The sequence below is a fragment of the Rhinolophus sinicus genome, chromosome 14 (assembly GCF_057876585.1).
Source record: "Rhinolophus sinicus isolate RSI-liver-muscle chromosome 14, RSI-T2T, whole genome shotgun sequence".
NCBI classification, from domain to species: Eukaryota; Metazoa; Chordata; class Mammalia; order Chiroptera; family Rhinolophidae; genus Rhinolophus; species Rhinolophus sinicus.
Window position 1 is genome coordinate 17,877,659 of NC_142514.1, and position 22,791 is coordinate 17,900,449.

Consider the following 22,791-nt stretch of genomic DNA (forward strand, 5'->3'; position numbering starts at 1 on the left):
GATTTGGCACCTCTGTGCCCAGTAGAGGGTCTCTGACCAAATGGTGATTCCACCTGTTCTCACACCAGTAACCCAGGTTCCTCCACTACTCCCCTGCATTCTCTCTTTAGTTGTTTCCTGATCAATACATTCCAGAAGGTGAGTCAAAGGCCACCCCTCAGTTTTAGTGTTCTTCTAGCTGAGCGACAGCACACTGATGTTGTTAAAAATATATAACTAACCTGCCAGTCTTGTTACTTAATGCTAATAAACATACTACTATATCATAGCTTTGTATTTTTAACATTTTTATACTAATTATCCGCCATGCAATCTTCAGCACTTTGTGTTAAATTTTTAAAAGCATTATTCTGAAAAACGGCCCAGAGGTTTCACCAGACTGCCAAAAGCGTCCGTAATACAAAAAAAGAGGGGCTAAAAATCCCTGTTCTAAAGGTTTTGAGCTATTAACTCCGGTATTCTTTCCAGCAGCCCATTTTACAGATAGGGAAACTGATGCACGATGGGTAGGTTAGCCCCCAGTCCCACAGCTAGCAAGCTGTAGAGCTGTGATTTGCACCCTTTGCACTCAGGGCTCTGGCTCCCTAACCTCTGTGCTTTGCTGCTGCGCTCACTGCTCACCTTTCGGCCCCTTTTTGAGGATCCTGAAGGTCAAAGTCCCGCTCTGTGATTTGAGGCCAGTTTGGGGCGGGATCCCAGGCCGGCTCTGAGGTCACGTGGGTCACATACCAGTGGTACCGCCCCAAGGTCAAGCCTTCTAGCTGCTCGGAGATGCCTGAAGGGCGGGGCAGGAGGCAGGCAGGCAGTAGGCCAATGGCTGTCTCAGCGCCTCACCTGGTCAGCTACGTGAGCCCAGGTATGCTGGTGGCTCCGCCCAGGGCCCAGCCCGGTCCCTCCCCAGCCCTGGGCTCTGGGAGCGGAAATTCCTGCGCCGGCGGGACGGAGCGGGCGTCAATCCCAGCGGGCGGACTAGGCCATGGAGCCAGTAGCGACCTGGACCCCCGGGAAGGTGGCAGCATGGCTGAGAGGTGGGTGGGGCCGGGACGGAATTGGGTTTGAGGGTCATTGGGGCGGGAAGACGTAAAGGAAAAAGGACCTGCTGAGGCTGTCAGTTGGTTAGTCTGTCAACAAGTATTTATAAATGTCTGCCATGAATCGGGTATTGTGCTGGGCAGAAAGATAGACGAAATGACCCCGAGGACCCAGAAAGGGTCTCTCATCGCCCCAAGAGGCAGCCAGGGTGGCGATGGGGAGGCGGTAGGGATAATGAAAACAGAGGGGGCGGCCCCAGAGCGTCCCACGCCTACTTTTATCTCCTTAATCTTCCCTCCGCTCCAGGGCGTAGAGGGCTGTTATTAAACCCATTTTTCAGAAGCGGAAACTGACGCACTGAGCCAGGAAGTAATTTGCTCAGGCTTTGTAATGGGGCCTGCCCTATTTACCTTCTTCACACCCGGAGTCTCCCAGTGTGTGAAGCAGAAGCCTCAGCCAGACTGAAGGGGTTGACACAGACCCTCCCCCCATAGGGCCCTCCAGGGGAGATGCCCCCCAGGTTCAGTGAGCCCAGATGGGTGGGAAAGGCCTAGACAGCTGGCCGGGAGAGACTCAGAGAAGTGAAGACGTCTGACATGTAGGTGGGAGGGGAGAGGTGAGTCAAGACTTCCTCCTAGTGGAAGAGATGGAGTGCAGGGGCAGTGTGAGTACACTGGGAGCACTCTCAGCGTGACCAGCCCCCACAAAAGCAGAGATTCAGAGCTAGATTCAGACTCCCAGAAAGGATTCCAGGCCCCGCCCCCTCATTCACCAGCTCTGTGACCATAGGTCTCAGTTTCCCTACCCATAAAATGAGAATAGGAACTCTGGTATCATGAAGTGGACAAAATGAAAAAATCATGACAAGTGCCTAGGATGTCTAACTCAATGTCGGGGTCTGAAGGAGGCAGCACAGAACATTCACTGTACATGGAAAAAGTTTCTCGAGGGCCATAGCCATGGAGTAACAGATTCATGAACTCCTGTCCAGTGCTCTTAATGTCACACAGGGAATGAGAGAGAGCTTTTGATCACACACAGGTTCCCCAGTGATGAAACCTGGCTTGGAATTCCTTCAAAGAGTGAGCAAGCTGTTAACCTCTATTTGCATCAGTTTTCCCATCTGTGAAATTGGATAACAATAGTCTCTACTTTCTAGATTCAGTAAGGATCAAATGTGTGCATATGTTTAAAGCCCTTAAAATTTCGCCCAGCTCATAGTACGCATTCACTAGGTATTTTTCTTATTTTGGAGGGTCTACCTTGTGCCAGGCATGGGCTGGAGTTAGAGAAGAGCAGTTATTTAAGGCGCGGTCCTTGAAGCGCTCTTGATAAATTGGGAGAGGTTGATATTCAAGTGCAGAGGTTTGTGGAGGCACAGAGGACAGTGAGAAGAGGAGAGGCCCCCTACCCAGCCTGGGGTGTTGCGGAACACTTCCTGGAGAGAGTTAGATGAAAAAGGGAGTAAAGGAGCTGGAAGAGCAGTCCAGGCAGAAGGAATAGCACCTGCAACGACCTTGAGGCAAAAGAACATGCCAGGAGCTGCAGGGAATTCGTGCTCTGGATCTGAAGTGTTGAGTTGGAGGGGCTGTGCCAAGAGATGAGACTGGAGAGGCAGGTGGCAGCCTGATCATACTGGGCCTTGTGGATCATAGTAAAAAGTCTGGCAATAATAACACGGTGACTGTTATTGACTATCAACCATGAACCTGGAAATGGGCCAAGTGTTTGACATGTATCATGTCATTTATACACACATGATTAGAAGGTAGGTGCTTTTATTATTCCCATTTTACAGAAAACTGAGGCACAAAGCAATTAAGTTATTTGCTTAAGTGCTGGATCTCCCTGACCCCAAAGCCCCATGCTCTGACTCCTTATTCAGAAGTTCTTAGAGAAACGAGCATCAGAACACCTGGAGGATTTATTAAAATGTGGACTGCTGGGCTCTACCCCTGAAGTATATGGTGGGGCTCAGAATTTGCATTTCTAACTAGCTCTCCAGTAAGGCTGCTGATGTTGCTGCTCATGGGACCACCTTTTGAGAGCCACTGCCCTAAACTATCCTACTTCTCAACTCAGTGGCCTCAGCTGTGAATGGGCAGAACACAGTTTAGGTCTCAGGGTTGTCATTAGGAACAGATGGGAGGGAAAAGGGCTCTGCGGGAGTGAAGAAGGGGCCAGAAACGCTATGACACTCCCTGGCTCCCTCCATGCTGACCCCTGCTGTCCTTCCAGGCCTCGATGACTCCCTGCAGGACTATTGCTTTGAGGACTGGGAGCTGCCTGGCAAATACCTGCTCCAGCTCTGCCCCCGCAGCCTTGAGGCTCTGACAGTGTGGCCTCTGGGCCACCAGGAGCTCATTCTGGAAGGGGTAGAACAGCTCAAGGCCCTGGTGAGTGAATGGTGGCCACACTGGAGGTTGCTGATGGGTTGGCCTCTACCAGGGAGTGACCTGCCCCCTCTCTGGCACAGAGCTCCGGGCTACAGACAGAGAACCTGCAGAGCCTGACAGAGGTGCTGCTGAAGGGGACCTGTGCCTTCCAGAGCTTAGTCCAAGGCCGCCTGGGAGGCTGTGCCGAGCCCCCTGCCGAGGTCCTCAGCGCTGCTGTGGATCTGGTGCATGACGCCCGTACCCTCCTCTTCTGGCTCAACAGGTACCTCAGGCTCCTCTCAGGCCCGGGCTGAGGTGACTGGTGAGGGGACCCTTCTTATCCTTGGCCTCCTCAGGGCCTGGGAGAGAAAAACAGAGCTTGGCTCTTGTTCAGATATGGTGGAGCAGGGCAGAGGTTAGTTGGTCTGTGCTGGGCACCGGGACGCCCAGGTCCCCACCCACCCTCCCAGCTTGTAATCATAACAGTCATATCACCAACCTGCACAGAGCGCTTCTCTACCTCCTTGACTGGTTGCTGCTTGTCCCACAGACCCCAACACAAATGTCACCCCCTCAGGGAAGCCTTCCCGGTTATATACTCTCAGAGCTCCCTATACTTCATAGCAGTTGAAGTTAAATCATTATTGATGGAATTGTGTGTTTTATATCTGTCTCCCCAGTGTCTAGAACAGAGCCTGGCATGTATTAGGTGCTTGACAAACAAGTCTTGTGCTAAGTTCTTTGTGGTATCAGTCATCTCCTTTACCCCAAATCAAAACCCATCAGAGCAGGTATTATCCCCACGTTTCAGATGAGTAGTCAGCTCTGAGTGGTTGTGTGATTTGACTGTTAAGAACAGTCCCCTAACCACTGTTTCATCCTTCCCCCTGCCAGGTACCTCTTCTCCCACTTAAACGACTTCTCGGCCTGCCAGGAGATTGGGGAGTTATGCGGGGAGCTGGGCCAGGCCTTGCAGGAGGTAGGATAACCAGGGGCCAGGCTTGGCCCAGGCTGTAGAGACCAAGTCAGGCAAGAGCTTTTTATAACCTGTGAATCAGCACAGGATCAGGTGTGAGGGCCAGAAGCAGCGAGGGCAGGAAGAGAGGCGTCGGGCCTACTGGGTAGGGGGTGATGGCGGAATGGGGTTTCCTACCTGGCAGGGGCAGCTCAGGAAGTTTGCCTCTCAGGGGAAGGGGGGGGGCATGTGTGGTGACTTCTGGGGGCCTGGTGTCAGCAGGGAGACTTTTGGGTCAAAGCTCTGAGGCCATGTAGTTCTGGGAAGGAGGTCAGGTTGCAAGAGGCAGGGAGGGACTGTAGGGAATCCACCCTGCCCTCCAGAGAAGGCAGTGCCCCTACTCAGGAAAGGTCCCTGCTCTCTCACTACTTCCAGGACTGTCCGGCGGCTGAGAAGGAGAGCCAAATCCTGAGGATCGTAAGTGTTGGGGGGAAGTGGGGATGGGGTTGGGGGATGGGCTCCGAGGATGGACTCAGGCTGGACATCCCACTTCCTCTCCCCAGTGCAGCCATGTGGCTGGGATCTGCCATAACATCCTGAGCTGCAGTCCCCAGGAGCTGCTGGAGCAGAGGGCTGTGCTAGAGCAAGTGCAGCTGGACCATCCTTTGGTGAGCCCTCACCTCTAACCTCTTGCCTCTGACCTTTCAGCAGCCTGGCCTGGGCCCTGAAACATGGTCCTAGGATCCCACTGAATCCTGTACTGTTACAGCTGGAAGGCCTTTTTTGTATAGATGTTAAAGGCCCAGAGGACTTTCCTGGGGTCTCACTGTCATTCAGCACTTTCCCCAATCCTGAGGTGCTGTAGCTGGTGTGGTCTCAGGTGACACAGTCCAGCCCCTGAGACACAGACCTGGCAGGTTAGGAGAGAAAACATGAACTTTTCTGCTTTCATCTCTGACCAATTGGGAAAACCAGAGCCATGAGCCCCGTCCCTGCCCTGCCCTTGTCCCTGCTTATCCCTTCAGGAGAGTTGCTGAGAATCTCATACCTCAGAAGTCAGCAACCCCAGCTTCCCTCTAACCCTTATTGGAGGAGGAGGCAGAGGCCCACCAAGGAGTGGCAAGCCCAAAGTCACATAGCACATTGGGCAGTGCCAACTTGAAGCCAACTCCTTCCCCAGTTCTGCCCACCCAGGAATCATGGTGCCCAGCGGGGATCCTACCCACTAACCCCACACCCTCAATGACTGCAGTCTTTGCCTCTGCAGGGCTTGGAAATCCACACCACCAGCAATTGCCTGCACTTCGTGTCCCGAGTGGGCACCCAGGTGAGTGCCTCACACCCTTCTCAGCCACCCCCCACCCCAAATCCTCTTACCTGCCAGCCAACCCAGCTTCAGGCCCCAGGAGGGTATACCCTCTGCCCTCCCCCCCACCCCCAATACCAGGTCTCCTCTGATTTCCAGCTGCAGATCCTGCCCGGAGACGAGATCGTCCAGGTCAACGAGCAGGTGGTGGTAAGTGAAGAGGAGAGGGATGTGGTGGGAGTGAAGGAGTTACTAAGTAGAACCCAGGCCTGGTGGGTGGGGAAGGACCCTTGGGGAGACCAGGGCTAGGGGAGCTGCATTGCACGAGGTGAGCCAGCTCATACAGCTCAGAGCCGCCTCAGCAGAGCCCAGGTGAGGGGGCTTGTGAAGCTTCCTGGAAGAAGAGGATATGAGGCAGAGCAGGAGGCTGAGCAAGTGCTCTGAGGGAGAGGGCCTCCAGCTCAGCTTGATCCAGCCCAGTGTCCCTGCCCTGCTCTGTCCCCCAGGTGGGCTGGCCCCATAAGAATGTGGTGAGGGAGCTGCTGCGGGAGCCATCTGGCGTCAGCTTAGTGCTGAAGAAGGTCCCAGTGCCGGAGACCCCCCCACAGGTACCTGCTGCCCGACCCTGCCCCCAGCCTGCTTTCAGACTCCTATAGCCAGTTCCATTTCCCTGTTTCTGTTTGTTCCCCAGACGCCTCCTCCGGCCCTGGACTTCCCACAGCTAAGGGTACCATCGCTGGCTCTAGCCCCACCATCTCCCAGGTAACAGGCTCTGCCCCAGGTGCATCTAGGTGGGGGAGCCGTGGGCTCATCTCATCTCTTCTTGCTCTCTCCAGGGCCCCGTCCAAAGATGTCTTTGCCTTTGACCTGACTTCAAACCCAAGTCCTGGACCCAGTCCTGCCCCAACAGTCAGTTTCAAAGCCCTACCAGGTGGCAGATGCCCTGGGCAAGGTATGTGGGATACCTGGCTCTGACCCCTGACTGTCTGATACCCCCACCCTATTGCCGGGCCTGGGACTGGCCTCATGGACCCTCCGTCTCCTCCCTCCCTGACAGACTGTGCCTCCCTTGACCTTGAGCCCTTGTCCATTGCCCCTGCACCCCCAGCCACACTCCCAGCAGCGGTAGCAGAGACTCAGGGACCCTCAGAAGTCCCTGAGAAGGTAAGATCAAGGGTTCAACAGGAGGGTGGTGGCTCTGGACCCAGACCCTTCTCTAACTCCCTGTGGTCTTTTCAGAGTCCTGTCCCTGGTCGGAAGAAATCAAAAGGTATGAAACGCACCTGACTGGGTGGGGGATCCCCCAGATATGAGGAGCTCTCAGAAGTCTTTAGTGCTAGGCAAGATCACCCCCCACTTACTTCACACACAGGCTCTCCTGGAAAGAGCTCTGTTTCTGGCCTCGGACAGACCCGTGCTCTCAGCCTGTTGGCTTTTAGCCAATAGCTTGTCCTCTGATCTTCGGTTTCCTCGTCTCTAAAATGGGAAGAGTCATTATCCCCACCTCAGAGCTGACACGTGTAACATTTCAAGCACAGAGTATGGGTTCAGAACTCTCAGCTGGAGATGCTCAGGGGCGGGGGGCAAGGGAGCAGTTTTGGGGGTCTGGGATGCCTTGCCAGCACCTCACTGACCCTGTGCTGTGCTGCTGCAGGCGTGGCGACGCGGCTGAGCCGCCGGCGGGTGTCATGCCGGGAGCTGGGCCGGCCAGACTGTGACGGCTGGCTCCTGCTGCGCAAGGTGCCCAGTGGCTTCATGGGCCCGCGCTGGCGCCGCTGCTGGTTTGTGCTCAAGGGACATACGCTCTACTGGTACCGCCAGCCCCAGGTGAGACCCTATACACACACAGAGGTAAGCAAATGAGTCACCTCAGGGTCACAGATCTTGTCCCTACTCTACCATCCACTCCCATCTGTGGTCACAGGTGGGCCACAGACCCTCGTGAGCCCCCGTATTCCTATTTGTAAAACAGGGTCACTCTTCAGAGAGAAATGAGCTACTATGTGTATAAAAGCAGTCTGGAAAAGTATAGATGATATAAAAAACCACTTTTATTCTGCCCACCTTTCCTTCCTCTTCTGTTATTCTGTCATCCTGGTGATGGGCCGTTCGTACAATTGTTTATTCATTCAACAAACATTCGGGTGCTTACTATGCATCCAGTTCTGGGCTGGGCACTGGGGACACAGGGAAAACTTGGACAGGTACTGCTACTCCAGGCTGGTGGGGGACAGGATGGATATACACTTGAGGACAGTACGGGGAACACATGCTATGATGAAGGAAAAGCCCAGAGGACGGGTGGGAGCCCACAGAGGTGGCCAGTCCAGCCTGAGGTGTGATGAAGGCTTCCTGAGAAATCAATGCCTGGGGGTTAGTCAGATGGAAAGGAGAAAAGGACACAGAAGGGAGAACAGCGTCTGCAGAGCTCAGTCGTATGAAGCAGTTTTGTCTGTATCTGTTGATAGAGCAAATGCATTAGCAGGCTCCTCTCTGGTGGCTCTTTCTCTGGATCTCGTTGGCTCTCCTTTCCTGGCTCAAAGGCACCCCTTGGTCACACCCTCAACCCCTACCCCAGATTCCTACCCTGCGCTCCGGACACTGAGAAATGTGTGGTTAGAGAGCCTAGGAGATGCCCCCTTGGGGAGGTGTCTTCAGGACCTCGAACAGGCCTCAAGGGTGTTGTTGGGGCTTCTTGCTGACCTTCACTGTCATCCCCCCAGGATGAGAAGGCTGAGGGCCTCATCAATGTCTCCAACTACAGCCTGGAAAGTGGACACGATCCGAAGAAAAAATAGTTAAGTCCTGGCTGTGATGGCTGAGGGTGGTTGTGGGGAGAGAAAGGAAGATGTAACGTGACAGGAGGTGCGGGGTGGGGGCAGCAAGGGGCTGGGAGTCCCAGTGCAGGCTCTCTGGGTTCTGGATGGACACACCCCAGCTGAGTGAGGCCCCTTTGCTCCCTGGCAGCGTGTTCCAGCTCACCCATAATGTGTATAAACCCTTTATCTTCGCTGCTGATACCCTGACGGATCTGAGCATGTGAGTGCCACCCCCCTCACCCCTCAACTCCCACATGAGTGCTTCGGAGCCTGGATTCAAATCCCAGCTCTCTGATAGTGGTTGATCAAGGCACTCTTCTAAGCCTCAGTTTTATCGTCTATAAAATGTGCTAATAAGAGTTCCTACCTCAGCATTGCTCTGAGGATTATATTAGAAGATATCAGGGAAAGGACCCTGGCATACAGTAAATGGAAACTCCCTGAGACCCCTTTGCCCCTCCACAGGTGGGTGCGTCATCTCATTACCTGCATTTCCAAGTACCAGTCTCCAGGCCGGGGCTCCCTACCCCGAGAGGAAGGTGGGTGTTTCACAGGGGTGGTTCTCACTGGGTCGCACCTGAGCCTCTGCCTTTCCTGGGATGGGGGCTGGGAACTCAAATGCCCTAGTCCACTTCCTGGCCTTCCAAAACCCTGTGAAACTTAGTGGGTTCCCCAACTGCTCCTATCCACCCCAGATTGCTACAGTGAGACGGAAGCAGAAGACCCTGATGATGAGGCCGGGTCCCGCTCAGCCTCGGTGAGTAGCGGACTTGTGGAGGGTAAAGAGCAGGGTATGGAACTCAGACTGATACCTTCCTCTCCTTCTACCCTGCCCACAGCCCAGCCCAGCCCAAGCTTGGAGTCCACTCCATGGAGACACATCACCTGCAGCCACCCCCACGCAAGGCAGCCCACAGACCTCCTTTGGCCTTCCAACAGGTGCTGTACTGGGATTGGGAGCTGAGATGGAGAGCTGAGGTGGGGACGGGCACACCCTCATCCTGCTCCCCTCTCCCACAGACAACAGTGAAGGGGCACTGGAAGGAATGGTACGAGGGCTGAGGCAAGGTGGTGTGTCCCTCCTGGGCCAGCCACAGCCTTTCACCCATGAGCAATGGCGGAGCTCTTTCATGCGTCGTAACCGTGACCCGCAGCTCAATGAGCGAGTGCACCATGTGCGGGCACTACAGAGCACACTGAAGGTCAGCTGGGAGGCACTGGGCATGGCATGGGGCTGGGCTCTGGGCTTTCGGCTCTGGTTCCTGGCCCGCAGCTCTGGTCTCCACTGTGGACTGGGCCAAGTTCTAGGTTCCTGGAGCCAGGCCCTTGATTTGAGGACTGGGGCTAGACTGGGCCAGGTGCTAGGTTCTAGGCACTGGACTCCAGAGTTAGCTCTGCGCTCAGGCTCTGCCCCCCTCCCTGGGTGATCATGGCCCCTTAGGCCCTACTCTCCTCACAGGCAAAGTTACAGGAGCTGCAGGCCCTGGAGGAAGTGCTAAGCGACCCTGAATTGACTGGAGAGAAGTTCCGACGGTGGAAGGAGCAGAACCAGGAGCTTTACTCAGAGGGCCTGGGGGCCTGCGTAGTGGTGCAGGCTGAGGGCAGCTCCCAAGTCCTGAACTCCGACTCTGGAGAACAGTCTTTCCACCCACTGCCCTCTGACCCTGAGGAAAACTCCCATCTCTGCCCCCTGGCTCCTGAGAGCAACCTCCAACCTCCTGACCTCTGACCCTGGCCAGTACCATAGCTCCTGACCTCTGGCCCTGAGGACCACCTTCACCCCCAGCCTCTGATACGTCTAGAGCATCCTTGGATTCTGTTCAAGGTTGAACGTAGAGCTGGTCCATGGTTTCACCCCAAGCTGAACCCCTCTGCCTGAGCGTCCACCATTTCTGCTACCCTCTCCCCTCTTGCCAACAAAGACAAGGGAGGCTGGGCTAAAAGAAACTCTCTCTCATCCATCCTACACCCCCCCCCCCGCCCCCAAGGTCCCTAGGGACTCCTTCCCTCCCCAAACCAGTCTGTACAGGTGTTCTTCACTTTACACAGAAGACCATTTTCAACCAAATAAAGTCAATTTCTCTAACATGAATCTGTGTGTGCCTTTGACCTCCATATTAGAATCAGGAATCTCTTCCCAGGGGGACTGGGATGAAAAGCTGTCAGATGGGTGAATGACTTGGTATTAGCCCACTGGGCAGCCCATAGGCTCTGTACCTGAAACTCCTGCCTACCAGGATGAGGATTGCTGATTCATGGCTCATGAGGGCTTCCACTCATGCTCATCTGTCCCCAGCCCTTTGGAGATCAGAGGGTGCGCTCCTGCCCCATCCCCCGGGGGGGACAAAGTGAGAAATAGAGACCAGCCTTTCACTCTCTACATGGGGAACATACCTTGCATGGAGGGACCAGGTGGACCCCTGAAGACAGGCGTGGTAGGATGGGGTAGCTGGTGGGCCGGAGTGCAGGTTGTGCTCTGCTAGAAGGAGGGCCCGGACATAAAACATTTTTCTCCTTTCCTTAGGCCAGTCTCACCTCCAGCTCCTGGATCCAGAGCAGGGACATAGCCCTGTGTCTCCATCCAGGCTGTTCAGGAGACCCGACCTGCTCCCATCAGCCTCTGACCTCTGGCCCCAGTCAAGCTCCTTAGTGTCCCTGGCTTCCTCTGTTGGGTCCCAAGAGAGCAGTGGGAGGAGCTTCCCTCAAGATTGGAATTCTTTGGAATGCAGATGGCTGGAGGTCACAGAGGCTTCTATGATATCACCACAAGGGGGAGCAAGTCCTCTTGGAGTGAAGTTTCTTTGAAAAGTGGGAGGAGACTGAGCAACTATGACCCAAAACTGGTGGCAGCAGTGGGCCAACACCAGCAATATCAAAACTTTGAATGTCATGGTAGGTGGTCCCTGTCTGGCTCCACCACCCAAGCTGGGCATCCCAGGGTCTGGTAGGGCATAGGAGGGCCGTACTGGGTCCAGAGGGGCTGGGGCTGCACTAACGGGCCCTTTCCTTACCCTTGCAGAGGGCCACTCACGAGCCCTACAACCGGCCAGAGGAGCAAGTGCTCATCAACCGCCGAGACATCACTAGCAAAAAAGTAAGGACGAGGCTTTGCTGCAGCCATCCTCACCCCCACAGTGACACTTGTACAGCTATGCCCATGCGGTAACAGGCCTCATGATAACTCTGGCCCTTCTGCCTTCTAACCGTCCCCCCAGGGGGCAGTCCCCAGCAGAAATCCCTGCAGTCACCCCCCCATGATATATTAGTAACTGCCTGTCAGTGCCCCCACAGGAAACCCTGTATAATGATGGTCACTCACCAGCAGAGACCCTAAAAAGTCTCCCTTGCAATGACGCCCATGAAGATCCCAGCAGTGACTCATTTGGGTGGTGACCTCTACACTGATACCCCTGTTCCATGATCCCCACTTAAGCCCCTTTCCCCCAAGAGTGTCCTCCCCAGGGCCCCCCATTCATTGAGAGCAAACATCTAGGCAGAGGACTCCTACGGTGACACCTGCCTGAAGGAAGGTCCATTGTCCTTTCCCAGGATGCCTGGGACATGCGGGAGTTCATCACTGGCATGTATATCAAGAAGCTGCTCCAACACCCGGCCTTCCAGCTGCTGGTGGCCACTCTGCTGGTGGTCAACGCCATCAGCGTCGCGCTCCGCACCAACTCCGTCCTTGACCAGGTGGGACTCCAGCCTGACCTCTGCCCCCACTGATATAACAGGGGCCTGGGCAAGGTACTTCCCTCTCCGGGCCTAGGATTCTCATGTGTTCAAGATGACTGGATTGGCTGCTGCTCTTCAAGAGCCTGTCAGCTCTGACTTTCCAGGGGCCTAGAGATCAAGGAAGACATTGTGGTGGAGGGGGCCCAGCTTTGAGGAATGCACGGTATTTGTCGAGGAAGGGCAGGGAAAAAATGGTGTGAGCAGCGGCAGGCACATGGGTGTCTTGTAGGAAAGAGTATTTAATTTTAACCAATAGTCACTAAGAGTGAATCACTCTGTGCTGGGAACTGTGCTCAGTGCCAGGGTTCCAGGTATGAGCACAGCAGACCCAGTTAGTTCTGTCTCACACAGACACACACGTCATTATAAATGCCCAAGTGCCAAAGGATGTGGGTGCTCAAAGAAGGCATCAAACCTGATCTGGCAGGGAGGGCTTCCTGGAGAAAGGGACACTTAAGCTGAGAATAAAGAATAAAGACATTGGCCAGGAAGAGAAAGGTGAGGACGTGTGTTTGGGGCAGAAGAAATAACGTGTGAGTTCTATGTGTCCGACTTGAAGTCCAGTATGACTTTGGCCTTATCCTTGATGTTTTACTTACAAGGAGTATACTATATGCATGGATTGTGCTATTTAAAATCAATATTTTTTAAATGTCCAATGTGATGGCTGATGAGTTCAGAAAGGTGGTCAGTGGCCAGATCATGCAAGGTCTTTAAGTTATGTGAAGGAGGTTGGCCTTTATCCTATGTCATTGGAAAACCAGGAAAGGGTTTAAAGCATGGAAGTGACGTGACCGGACACATGTTTTAGAAAACTTGTACTGGCTTCCACAGTGCCGATCACGGAAGGGAGCGTGTCAAGAACGGGAAAAGATGGAGCAGGCAGGACCATGTCGGAGATGTTCAGGTGAAAGATGACGGGGCTTGGACTGGGAAAAAGGAAGTGGGTGAAAAGAGGCCCACATACATCTGAAGCTCCCTAGGCGTCAGATCAATGGGTCTTCCAGATTTTTCTATAACAAATACCTAGTGAGCTCTTCGATATGCTGCCTGTTTAACATCCATCAACATCCTCGTGCACATAGAGAAAAAGAGAGCAAGAAGTTACGTTTCTGGATTGAGGAACTGTGTGGGGATGGTGCCGTTTGTTGGGATGTGGGGACGTTGGTGGGTGAGCAGGCTTGGGGAAGATGCTCTGGTCAGTTTGAGTTGTGTAGTGTTTGAGGTGCCTGTGCAATATCCACCTAGGGATGTCTAGTGAGGAGTTAGAGGCCAAGTGTGAAACACTGCAGAGAGCACTGGGGTGGAGATGGTGACAGGAGATTGCCAGCATCTGGGTGGATGGTTGCCAAAGCTAAAGGAATGGATAGGGTTGCCTGGGGAAAGAGAATTGACTGAGAAGAGAAGAGGCCAAGACAGAGCTCTGAGGAGAGCTTCCAGGTAAAGGGCAGGAAGTGGGGGAGGCTGAGAACAAGTGCCAGAGGAGTGGGAGGAAACCCGGGAGAGTGTTCCATCAGAGGAGCCAGCACAATGGCAGATGTGGCTAAGAGATGAGGCCATAAAGCATCCCTTGGATGCAGCTCTTGTGGCCTTGATGAGAGCTGCCTCTGATGTGCTGGAGGCAGAGACCCAATTGCCACAGTTTGCAGAATGAGTAAACTGGAAGGCAGATCACACCCACTGATGGATCATGAAATCAGTTCAGAGAACAGATACCAACATTCTCATATAGAATGAAAAAGAATGAAATAGAAATTGTGTGTGTGTGTGTGTGTGTGTGTGTGTGTGTGTGTTGGGGTGGGGGATGAGAGCGAGCGTGTGCGTTATGTTGCAAACTGTAAAATATATTTCTTATTATGGGTCCCAGTCAAAAATGCTAAAAGCCCTGGTATAGAATGTGTCAATGATGTTCCAGTCCTAGAGGCCTGTGAATGCCAAACTGATTTTGAACCTTAGGGAGCCATGGAAGGCTTGTGGGTAAAGAAGGCAACTCTAATTTAGCCATGGATGTCCATGACTTGGAGAAGGCAAAAGGACTATTTAGGAAGATCTTTCTATAAACAGTGAGGAGAGCCTATTGACTCCAGTGGCCAGCGCAGTGATACTGAGAAGACAGATGAAGGGACAGAAAGCTCTTCCTTGTTGTAGGCTGACATCCCTGACCCATGATGCCCTTTGGGAATTTGGAACAGGCAGGGAGCTCATAAACCTTAACCTCCCATCTGGGTTTAAGAAACTCTGTCCAGCCTCGCACTGGCCAGTTGGTGGGGGTGGCGGCAAGGTGTGGGTAGCAGGAGGCCTCCATGTGTGGCAGCGAGTCTTGGGGCAGAGTCTGTCAGTCATGGAGATGAAGAAAGCGAGGCATCCAGGTGATTTCAGTAACTGCCAGGGTGGCGTCAGGGGGCTAGGAGCTGTTAATAGGGTCACAGACTATAGTGGAGTCACAGCTTAATGGAAGCTAAGGGAATAGGATCTTGATTGGGTGCAAGTGAGTTGGGGTTTAAACAGAATTCAGTCATCAAGTCATCCAGCCAACAATCCATCCACCCAGGGAAATGACCTGGATCCATGAATGTGGCGATACCCAGGATTGCTGTCAGGTCTTGCCTGAGAGATTTGGGGAGCTAAATCAGCAGAAGTGGTCGGAACACCAAAGAACGGAGGATGGGGCTTGGTTTCCTCCATCTCAGGGGCCAGGGCTTATTCTCCTAGTCCAGGAGCCTCTTCTGCCTCTCCCCCTTTTCCAAGTATCTCTACTCTAGAGGTTAGGAGGAAAGATTTGTTGTCAGACAACAATCATTATTGCTAATGTCTGACCTTGGGCACCTCTCTGATTTCTGATCTGTAAGATGGGAATAAAACCTACTTTGTAGGGCGATGGTGATGGTAACATGAAATGATGCATGTGTGGTCTTAGCACAGTATCTGACATGTACAAGCAAAGTGTGTGCTAAGGGAGCTACAAAGAGGCTAAGGATGAAAAGCAGCAGGAGTATGGGCCTTCCCTCCCCCACAAACATCCTCTGTCCCTGGCCCCTCCCAGGCCCCGCTCCACTGACCTCTCTGCCCCTCTCTTTTTCTCTATCTTCCATGTAGAAACACTATCAGTTGTTCTCTACCATAGATGACATTGTGCTGACCATACTTATCTGTGAAGTTCTCCTTGGCTGGTTAAATGGCTTCTGGATTTTCTGGAAGGTGAGATCCTGGGCCTTCCTTGCCATCACCCCTACTCCTCCTTAGGGATTTCACCAGACCCAGGCCCCACCCCTGTGCTCCTGGCCCTGCAAACTGAGGGGTGTGTGTGTGTGTGTGTGTGTGTGTGTGTGTGTGTGTGTGTGTGTGTTTGCTGAGAGACTACTTCTGAGATATCTGTGAAGCAACAGAAAGTAACTTGTACCAGAAGTGCAGCCTCCCTGGGTTCCAATCCCAGCTCCAGCCCTCCCCCATTCTGTGACCTTGGGAAAACCTTGGTTTCCATATCTAAGAAATGAGATTGAGACCATCCACCTTAATTTACAGGGGTCAAGAAGAGGAATCAGCAAACTTTTGCTGTAAAGGGCCAGATAAATATTTTAAGTTATGTAGGCTACCCAGTCTCTGTTGCAAACAACTCCCCTCTGCTATGGGAGCACAGAGTAGCCGTAAACCACACATAGATGAATGACCATGGCTGTGCCCCCAAGAATCTGAAATTTGAACGTCGTATAATTTTCATGTGTCACCAAATATCATTCTTCTTTTGAGTCCCCCCTCAACCATTTAAAAATATGAAGACCATCCTTAGCCTGAGGGTTTTACAAGAACCCTGAGGGCTGCTGGAGTTTGCTGAACCCTGTTCTGGAGAGTATCAAGGAGCTGTCTGGATGGGAATGGGTCTGAAAGTTATATTAAATGAGACAAAGACTCAAATTCCTTGTTTGAATAAGATTTCTGGAATCCAGGGATTTCTGGAGCCAAGGGATTTATTTTGCCTTTGGGCATGTTCAAGAAGAGGCTTTAAAAAAAAAAAAAAAAAAAACTTTCATAAAAAGGAAGTATCATTTAAATAGTTACCAGAACAACCAATCGAGTTATAAGCTTTCCGTGGGTTAGAGGTTTAACTTCATAGAACACAGAATGTAGAACCTAGAACAATTCTGAAACCTGGATGTCTTAAAGGATGCTTTGGGCAAACAACACTTGCAAGGATGTTAATTAAAACATGTATGAGACAGTGAGAGCATGAATGTTGGTTGACATGCTTGGGGCGCAGCAGGATGAGTGACAGCAGTGGATGAGAGATGACTGGCCCTGCTGTGAGAAGAACATTGAGCCCCCATCCTTGGGGTGTGGGGATGGCAGGCCCAGGATGTCCCCATGGGTTGGGCCTCACAGACCCCACTGGGGCTGGCCCCCACTCCCCAGGACGGCTGGAACACCCTCAACTTCCTTATCGTCTTTGTCTTGCTTCTGGGGTTCTTTATTAGTGAACTCAATAACATCTCTATCACCTATACACTCAGGTGAGCTGGAAACTCGAGAAAAGAGGGGAACCTGTCTGGATCCTGGGAAAGAGATGGGGGGGAGGTTGTTACCAGCTGGGATTAGTTCTGCCTGTCTGGGCAGGCGGAAGGGGCAGTGGGGAGGAGGGGTCTGGGAAGGGCCAAGAGGCACCCCTGAGAGGCTCTGCCACAGGGTGCTTCGTTTGGTGCATGTGTGCATGGCCGTGGAGCCCCTGGCCCGGATCATTCGTGTCATCCTGCAGTCGGTGCCCGACATGGCCAACATCATGGCCCTCATCCTCTTCTTCATGCTGGTCAGTGCCCTCCCCCATCCCCAGCTGCTCCCCTTCCCTGAACAGACCCTGGGCCATTGGGAATGAGGGCTGTCTGAAGAAGAGGAGGCCTATGGGCCCAAATCCCTGTGATTCCCTTGGCAGCATTCATTTGTGTGGTATCTGCATGTTCTGTCTCCATTGCTTTTGGGTGAAGTCAGGGCAGGTCTCCGATCTCTCTGGCAGGTGTTCGCCGTGTTTGGGGTCACTCTCTTTGGTGCGTTTGTGCCCGAGCATTTCCAGAACATGCAGGTTACACTGTACACCCTCTTCATCTGCATCACTCAGGATGGCTGGGTGGACATCTACAATGACTTTCAGTGAGTCCCCGTGGGGCTTCTGGGCCCCCAGCCCAGCCAGGCAAGGCAGGGGCTGGGCACCCATGCAGCAACATACTGACTGGGGAGGGAGAGGGTAATAGGTGGGAGTGGAGCTCTGGGCCTGGGGATGAGGATGGCCCAGCAGGAATGGGGTGCCTGGCGCTTTCAACTGGAGGAAAGAAAACCCTTATGGCTGGGGCCTTTGGGTTTGTGGGCTGCTTGAAGCCTTGTGCCCCTTGAAACTCCACCTATTCAGTCTCACCATAGGCCTATTCATGGAGATTTCTCCCATCAGGCTGAACAGCTGGGTAGTCTGTGGACAAGGGAATAGTCTGTGGTTGCACTAGGGCTTCAGGGCAGCCATGCAGCACACATTGGAGACCACCACACTGCCTGCCCTCCTAGGAACTTAGGGTCTCATCTCATTCATTTTTAGACCCACTGCCCAAGTTCACTTTTGGCCACAGATGGCTGCCTGGGTTCTGTTCTTTACTTCTTTCCCATTAAGTCTAAATAAACCCTATTTGTTTCCAGTCCACTTCAGGGAGTGGGTCTCCCTAACTGATTTCTTCTCACCCCCTCCATGTAAGAGTAGAAGGTAAACGGATTCTGTTATCATTATGCATTATGATGTAGGTAGTGGAGAAACCAGAGAGTGCACAGTAAAGGTGGACTGGGGTTTTGAGTCTTTGCTCCACCACATTAGCCATACAACCTGGGGCAGGATAGTTCATTTCTTTTCCAAGCTTCAGTTTCCTTATCTGTCAATTGGGGATTATCATACAATATTAACTATGTCATAGATTGCTGTGAGTATCAATAGAGAAATTCTATATAAATCTGTTAGCATTGAGCCTGGCACAGTTCATACACACACACACACACACACACACACACACACACACACACGGCAAGAGAGAAAGAGAGAGAGAGAGAAAACTACTATTTGGGAAAAAATTTTATGGGAAATTTACAATAGGTATTAACAGTAGGTGGGAGTTTTTTCCTTTATATTTTCCTTCTGATTTTTCTATAATGAGATTGAATTACTTTTTATAATGAAAACATGAATAACGACGATAGCAGATAGATTAAACTTTATAATGCTGATGTACAAATCCCCACCTTGCAGGGCTGGCTTGAGGACCCCACTGTCTGGCAGTACAGCAGGTGCTCAGTGAAGAGCAGCTGCTGTGACTTTTAGGAGTAGGCATTAGAGCTGCATAGCAACAGTGAGGCAGCAGAAGTCCCAGTAGGCCTTGAGTTAATTTCCCCATTCCATAGATGAGGAAACTGAGGCTCAAAGGGCCAGGGCGGTGACAGGGCCCCTGCCTGCCATCTCCAGGATGGAGACGAGGGAGTATGCAATGGAGATTGGGGGTGCCCTCTACTTTGCCATCTTCATCACCATCGCTGCCTTCATTGGCATCAACCTGTTGGTCGTTGTGGTGACCACCAACCTGGAGCAAATGATGAAAGCAGGAGAGCAGAGGAAGCAGAATCAAATAAACTTCAGTGAGGTGAGTGAGATGGGGAGGGCAGAGGGAGAAGAGGGAGTATGTGTATGAGTGCTGACTGGAGCACGTGTGTGTGTGTGTGTGTGTGTGTGTGTGTGCGCTCACACACTCAAGAGCCTGAAGAATGCCAAACCTGAAACCTGGAGGCAGCATCTCCCACCTTGAGCGCCAACTCAACAATTGGGACTTCAGAGCGGTGTGGATAGCCCAGATGTCTTGTTTCTATGGCAACTCAAAACTGAGCAGCTGGGTGACCTTAGGACAGTTAATCAATCTAAGCCTTGATTTCTCCTGTAAAATGGGAATCGTGGCAGTACTTACCTCCTAAGGCTTTTATGAGAACTACATGGGTAAATGAACAGTACTTGACACATACTGAGAACTCACTAAATGTTAGTGACAGTATTATTCATTCAGGGGTAGAACTCCCCAAAGGTTGGGGAGGTGGAGGGTTGAGTACTTCCCAGAGCCAAGCGGGAAGGGGCTGGGGGAGGGTGTGCTGGCTGAGCTCTCTTTCTGTCCCCTCTCCCTTTCTTCTTCCCCAGACAGTCGAGGAGTACAGGGACAACCAGCTGCCACTGGTGCACTGTACGGTGGCCCGCTTGGAGATGTCTGGCCTCCCCCAGGAACCACTTTTGGGGGGCCCCCCATCTAACCTCTCGGAAAACACATGCGACAACTTTTGCTTGGTGCTGGAGGCAATCCAGGAGAACTTGATGCAGTACAAAGAGATCCGAGAGGAGCTCAACACGTAGGGCGGGTACTGGGGTACCCCCAAGTCCCGTCAGTTAGGGCTGAGCGGAGCCTCAGATTCTCCTGGCCTCACGTCCTCACCATTTTATAATGTGGACCCTAAGGCCCAGAGAGGTTAAGTGACTTACCCAGGGTCCCCAGCCTGTTGGTGGAGGAGCTGGAATCCAGACCTCCAGGTTCCTCCCATCTCACAGGAGCGCACAGCTTGGCCTGGGTCTCCATCAGCGTGAAGGGGGAGGACGCAGGGAGTGGACACCAGGGAAGAGGTGGGAGGACTGCCCCCTCCTTCCTCATCCTGGACTCACTCACGCCTCTCGCCCCAGGATAGTGGAGGAGGTACGCTCCATCCGCTTCAATCAGGAGCAGGAGGAGGAGCTCATGCACAGGCACTTATCAACGAGTCTGTCAATGGAGAACATGTCTTCTATGGACATCCGTGAGGTGACTTGCCAGCAAGACTTGATCACTGCGCTTGTCAACAAGGAAAAGGTGCATCTTCCCTCTCCTACCCAAACGGTGCTCGTCCCGCCACCCAGCCCAGCCCAGCCCAGCGTCTGCCTCAGTAGTCAAGGTTTCTGTCTCTCCTGAAATCTGGTCCGCCCCCTAGACTCCCATGCACCCCAGCAGTCACCGCCAACCCGCCAATCAGGTTAGATTCCACCTTTCCTTCTCAGAGATGCCCCGCCCCCTCTCGTGGCCTCGCCCATTAAGCCACTTGTGACTCCAGTGCCCTCAAACCTACCCTTTCTTAGTGTGGCTCGCGTCAGCTCAGTTCCTGCTTGGTGGCAGATGCTTAGGCCCACTGCTGGCAAAAGACCCCTGGGTCCTGTCGAGGATGTGTCAGATCAGCCTTCTATTGAAGGAGGAAGCTTCTAGGGAGAAAAAGGAACATACCCACATTAGTTTCTGCTTCCCACACCATCTGACGAGGTTAGAATGATGGGGGGGGCCTTGTGAACGTCCACAGCCTAGGCTCCCAAGCTCAGAGAGGATACGAGGCAGGCTGGAGTTAGACATATGAAGGACCTCCCTGGGAGGCCTGGATGGGGCACTGTAGAAGCTGGAGGAGATAAGGGAGCATCTGCCATGTCAGGGTAGGAGGGTACTGACAATAAGGCTTCTTGGTTTTGCAGGTTCAGGAATCTAACACAAATATACTCCTTAACATGCACAAAAGCAGCCACTGAGAGGGCAGGATGGGAGCCAAGGAGCCTGCACACACACACCCAGCTGCTGCATCTTCTGCATCCCTAGCCTGACTTGGTTCAGCCTGGCCTGAACCCACCCTCTCCCTTACACATGGGAGATGCCTGGGGCTGTGGAGGTGGCTGCATCTCTAGGGCCTGTGCCTGTGAGCCCCAGGTCCAGAGGAGCCAGGGTGGAGAAGGATGCTGGATGAGAGTGGAAGCTCTACAGCAAGGATAAGCACAGAAGGTGTTGCTGGCCAAGGCAGCCAGGATTTGGCCTAAGGAGGGGCATCCCTGGCCGCTTGCTCTGGACCAGAGCTAGACGGAGCCTAAGTGGGCCCAAGAACCAAGAGGAGAAAGGTGAGGCCAGTGGGGCCAGGTACCTGTATATTGATAATAAAGTTTTGTGTTGGGATTGATGTGTCTGAGTGGTGGACATCTCACCCCTTGGGGCAACCTTGTCCCACATCTGATGGGCAAGACAGATCTTGCCCCTCAAAAGCCTGTTTGTGTGATGGGAGAGTTGCTAACTGCCCTCCAGAATTTCTAGTCTAATCAGAGAGAGAATCTGTACCCTGAACATTTCTCACAATGGTAGAGATATATTCTTTGCCCTTAGGGTCCTAAATTTTGCAAGTGAAAGTCTGGTCCGCATGGTTGGGAGCCCCTGTCTGATGCAGGAGACAGCTGTACCCTCTTTCTCTGTCTGAAGGTGGAGGAAACTGGTCCTCATTCTGGGGTGCCCTAATCTGATGGGGTCAGCCCTGACCAAATTGTGCAGGTACAGGAAGCTCCATCCTGGGGCAATGAAGAATGACGGGGCCAAGTGTGGGTCCTGGCAGGCTTCCTGGAGGAGAGGAGCACTGAAGCTCACTGGAAAACAGCAAGAATTTGTGGGTTAGGTTGATGAAGTCTGGTAGGCAACTTGCAACCTGTGAGGCCTCTTTGGGACCTTCACACCAAACACCATTGATAGCCACAGCAGTTTCTGGATGTAGGCAAAGCAGAGAGTCTGAGAAAGCCAAGGAAGTCATGGGCAATAGGAAGAGCTGCCTTGGATGACAGGAAACCTGTGTTCTGGTCCTTGGAGAAATCACTGGGCATCATTTTTCCCATCTATGCATTTTGGAGGGGATTAGATTGATCTCCAGCTCAAAAATCAAATGGCCAGCTCTCAGCAGGAAGTCGGGAGATCGATGAGATCAGCCATGTCACTAAGACTCAGGTTCCCTGGTGTTGGGTTGGGGGGAGGCTGGAAGGGCCAGAGTTCTGCCCAGCTGTTCAGCAAAGACTGACAATTAGGGGCCTTGGTGTTGCCACGCAGCAGCCTACCCGTCTGTCCCCTCGTACCTACCCCTAAAGAAAGGAGAGTCGGTGAGACGGATCCTTTCAGGGACTTTGCTTCACCTTTGTGCTTGCACCTTATGTCTCCCTCTTTGGCCCCAAAATATGACTGGTCAGCCAATGATGGGTAAGACTCCCCACGGGGGTGGGGGCAACCCAAACCAGACAGAGCCCCGTGGGGAGCAACAGGAGAACCCACGGGGTTGATACAGGTGGGCACAACCCCCCAACTTCTCCCGGCTAAGGAGAGCCTGTGCCTCTGTGGCTGCATTCCTTCCCACAACCTGCAGGGGAAGTGACTCAATGGTGTGCTCTCCATCTATTCATATGCATAAAGGTTTTGTCCTTTGGGGAAGTACACACATCCTGAGACTTACGGTTCTGCTGCCTGCAGGCAAGGGTGACTGGCTTGAATCACCCTTATTGGTGACCCTATTATAATGTATGGGATTCACAGATCTTGAGATTGACAAGTTTTATCTCCTTTACTTCCTCACCTAACTAATAAAACTTCTGTGTTGGCCCAATTTGGGGGTCAATTCTCGAGGCTGGAGTCCCTTGGCCCCTCTTGCACTCTATTCTTTGCTGCTGTCTTTTCTTAACCCTGCGCCGCCCTCCTTGCTCCCCACAAC

At 52.8% G+C, this 22,791-nt stretch overlaps 2 protein-coding genes across 3 annotated transcripts; both read left to right on the top strand.

The window, feature by feature from the left end:
- The first annotated feature begins 723 nt into the window (after positions 1–723).
- CNKSR1 (connector enhancer of kinase suppressor of Ras 1) lies at positions 724–10,576 on the top strand. 2 transcript variants are annotated; one of them, XM_088790599.1, is made up of 21 exons: positions 724–1,028; positions 3,271–3,428; positions 3,509–3,690; positions 4,302–4,386; positions 4,798–4,839; positions 4,926–5,030; positions 5,630–5,689; positions 5,828–5,878; positions 6,175–6,276; positions 6,360–6,430; positions 6,505–6,620; positions 6,726–6,832; positions 6,908–6,938; positions 7,323–7,495; positions 8,392–8,465; positions 8,636–8,707; positions 8,953–9,026; positions 9,183–9,244; positions 9,327–9,426; positions 9,508–9,689; positions 9,947–10,576. In XM_088790599.1, exons 1-21 carry the CDS (start codon positions 977–979, stop codon positions 10,214–10,216), a joined length of 2,169 nt encoding a protein of 722 aa, XP_088646725.1. In that variant the 5' UTR covers positions 724–976; the 3' UTR covers positions 10,217–10,576. The 2 variants fall into 2 exon arrangements, with proteins under 2 accessions (XP_088646725.1, XP_088646724.1); XM_088790598.1 differs by having other exon boundaries at positions 737–856.
- Positions 10,577–12,042: 1,466 nt separating this feature from the next.
- Positions 12,043–21,189, top strand: CATSPER4 (cation channel sperm associated 4). Its single transcript, XM_088790606.1, has 9 exons — positions 12,043–12,180; positions 15,319–15,420; positions 16,630–16,727; positions 16,900–17,020; positions 17,225–17,358; positions 18,704–18,878; positions 19,421–19,626; positions 19,952–20,117; positions 20,762–21,189. Exons 1-9 carry the CDS (start codon positions 12,049–12,051, stop codon positions 20,813–20,815), a joined length of 1,188 nt encoding a protein of 395 aa, XP_088646732.1. The 5' UTR covers positions 12,043–12,048; the 3' UTR covers positions 20,816–21,189.
- The last annotated feature ends 1,602 nt before the right edge of the window (positions 21,190–22,791 follow it).